Here is a 2,980-nt window from a genome sequence, read left to right on the forward strand (position 1 = left end):
AGCGGCCTACTCACGAGGCAATTTGCAGGGTACAATTTGCAGGGACCCTGCGGATTGTCTCGTGTGTATTGCAATCGTTCCAATTTTTTAACGACTTCACGATATCGGCTAGTTGGGTTCTCAGTCATTCCAATCGCTCTGCTCCCCTCCCGAATACCCTGCGAATTATTGTGTGTGTGGGACAGTTGGAGGCGATTTGATCTTAATAAATGAGGTTATAGGTCGGCCGGGTTATTTGTTCTTTCACGTTGATTATTTTTTCTTGTTTTTGGCTAGAAAAAGTGGATTAGTGAAATACAATAATTTAAAAACATAATGTTGGAAAAAGAAAAGGAAGTATGGACCGATATCATCGACACATTTCGAGATATGCCTTTTTTATGGGACAAAACAAACAGTAACTACCTGAATCGCGATATGAGACAGGAAGGCTTCAATATTTTGCTAGATAAATATAAAGTGTTCGACAAATCAGCAACTTTAGATGTATTCAAGAAGAAATTAGAAAATATGCGGACAACGTATAACAGGGAACTAAAAAAAGTAAGTTGTTAATATAGATTTTTATTACTTTGTGTCTGTAAAAAGTAGGCATTTTACTAGTTTTGTATTATAATTTTTAGATAAAAAATTCGAAAATAACTGGGTCAGGATTAGATGATATTTATATACCATCATTGTGGTATTTCGACCTGATGGGATTCTTAACAGAAAATACCCAACCAAGCCGTGACGGAAAAGATACTTTGGAAAACTCTACTCAGGTAAATAATAACAAATACTATCAATCTATGATTTATTTATTTATTTTTCTTATAATGGCACAACTCTCAACATATTTTCCTGAAAAGAAACACTGCCTTCTGCATTGAAATATTCTTTAAATACGTTTCGAACATATTTACCTTCTTCATTCCTTTGCCTATCGCTAATTTGTGCGAGAGGAACTAAATTAGTGCCTATATCACGCCACGCACCAAGGTCAAATGTCAAATTTTCTGTATTTTCTTTATCTACAAATGTCTGTGTGATGTAGCTAGATGATTTGTTTCTCAAATAATTATGAAGTGCACAACAAGCCAATACTATGGGATCAACATTGTCAACATTGGTAGCAATAGTTTGTAGTAAAACCCTAAATCGAGATACCATTATGCCGAAGGCGTTTTCAGAAACTCTTCTGGCACGAGATAGCCTGTAGTTGAATATCCTCTTTTCATGATCTATGTTTTTGAACGGATATGGTTTCAGAATGTGTCTACTAATAGCAAATGCACTGTCGCCGAGAAATACATAAGGGCCAGAACTGTTGCTATCTGGTAAAGGAGACGAAGGTGGCAAGTTTAGATAACCTCTAGTTAACATTTTAAAGAAATTTGTATTTTGTATAACACCCCCATCTGAAATACTTCCGTTTGTTCCAGTGTGTACATACATAAATTCATAATTTGCATTGACCACAGCAAACAGTACTACACTAAAAAAGCTTTTGTAATTGTAATACGCAGAACCGCTGTGTGGTGGCTTCCGTATTGCTATGTGTTTTCCGTCCATAGCCCCTAAACAATGACTAAAATTCCACTTGGTTTCAAATTGGTTGGCGACACGTTTCCATTCTTCTTCTGTTGTTGGCATCTAGAACAAAAAATCAGTGATAAACAATGATGAAAAAAATTATAAAATATAAACACAAAATATATTAACTATATTTTTATTTTCAGGAAACACCTCAGGTGCCTGTTGAGTTATCTAATGAAAATGCACTCGACCAAGAAGCTTCAGGAACTAATGCAGCCACTCAGGAGGAAATACCATCAACATCAAAAATGACAAATACTAAAAGGCAAAGAAAAAGCTTAGACAAGGCTAAAGAAGAAGTACTGAAAAAGGCAAATAAATTACTAGATGATACGGAACAAGAGTGGGAAATAATCGGAAAATCCTTAGGACTCCAGTTAAGTACAGTGGATCCACAGCAATCAGCTATTGCTAACAAATTAATTTCTGATGTTATTTTTTACGCCAAATTGGGGAAATTAACTGAAAATGCATCAATTATATTGAATCCCGCAGTCCAGACACCGTACCATTACCAATATTCTTCGTCATCGCCGTCGTCCCGCCATTCAGTAGCATCTGTATCTACTCCAAGAGTGTCTCAGTATTCAGCCTCATATTCAGCACCTCCCAGTATTTCGATGGGACCAATATCCCCTCAATACTTGGCTTCAGGTTCGACACCAACAACAAATCAAACAGCAAGTTTTTACCCTGTCGACCGAACACCTACTGTCGTCCATCCAACAACTTTCGATCAACCACCTCCTGAAGATACCGACATAATATCTCAGTATCTTGTGTTTAAATGATTTCAATAAAAATTTAATTATCAAAAGTGTATATATTTTTTTAACTTACCTTTATATAGTGTTTCAAACAATTGTAGATAGCCCAACATGTTTCTGGAATTATACTAGATAGGAGTTGCGGGGATATAACTGCGCTAAATTTTAGGTCTTCGTAACTTCTTCCGGTAGCCAGATACCTCAAAGTAACAATTAATCGTTGTGTGGCACTAACGCTGGATCTCATTAAAGTGTCTTGTTTGGCAATTAAAGGCCCCACCATATTAAGAAGTTCTTCAAAACAGTTACTATCCATCCGTAAAAAGTTTTTAAAGTCCTCTGCTTCCAATTCCTTCATTAAAATTGTATGAGAAAATTGACTTCTTTTTAGCAACCATTGTTTTGTCCAGTACTTTCTTCTCTTTTTCTTTTCATCAGAGTCTAATGTCACTAATGCTAATGCTATACCAATTTTTTGGCGCTTTGAGGGAGCCATGGTGAGATACTACACGCACTCGGAAATCAACAACTCTACTGATAAATTGGGATGTGTAGCGTCTACACCCAATTTCGTTACAAATTGTTCCCTGCAAATTGTACCCTGCAAATTGCCTCGTGAGTAGGCCGCTTTAGAT

The 2,980-nt window shown here is 36.3% G+C and overlaps 2 protein-coding genes across 3 annotated transcripts; one reads left to right on the forward strand and one right to left on the reverse strand.

Moving 5' to 3' along the window:
• The first annotated feature begins 283 nt into the window (after window positions 1–283).
• On the forward strand, window positions 284–2,423 carry LOC116165107. Of its 2 annotated transcripts, XM_031479403.1 has the most exons (4): window positions 284–543; window positions 624–764; window positions 1,722–1,916; window positions 1,953–2,423. In XM_031479403.1, the coding sequence occupies exons 1-4, from the start codon at window positions 316–318 to the stop codon at window positions 2,367–2,369; spliced, it is 981 nt and encodes a 326-aa protein (XP_031335263.1). In that variant the 5' UTR covers window positions 284–315; the 3' UTR covers window positions 2,370–2,423. The 2 variants fall into 2 exon arrangements, with proteins under 2 accessions (XP_031335263.1, XP_031335262.1); XM_031479402.1 differs by having other exon boundaries at window positions 1,722–2,423.
• LOC116165106 (putative nuclease HARBI1) lies at window positions 757–2,867 on the reverse strand. The gene is made up of 2 exons (XM_031479401.1): window positions 2,419–2,867; window positions 757–1,635 (listed from the first exon to the last, which is right to left on the reverse strand). Exons 1-2 carry the CDS (start codon window positions 2,839–2,841, stop codon window positions 814–816), a joined length of 1,245 nt encoding a protein of 414 aa, XP_031335261.1. The 5' UTR covers window positions 2,842–2,867; the 3' UTR covers window positions 757–813.
• Window positions 2,868–2,980: the final 113 nt, after the last annotated feature.

This window comes from Photinus pyralis, unplaced genomic scaffold (genome assembly GCF_008802855.1).
Source record: "Photinus pyralis isolate 1611_PpyrPB1 unplaced genomic scaffold, Ppyr1.3 Ppyr1.4_LG2, whole genome shotgun sequence".
NCBI lineage: Eukaryota > Metazoa > Arthropoda > Insecta > Coleoptera > Lampyridae > Photinus > Photinus pyralis.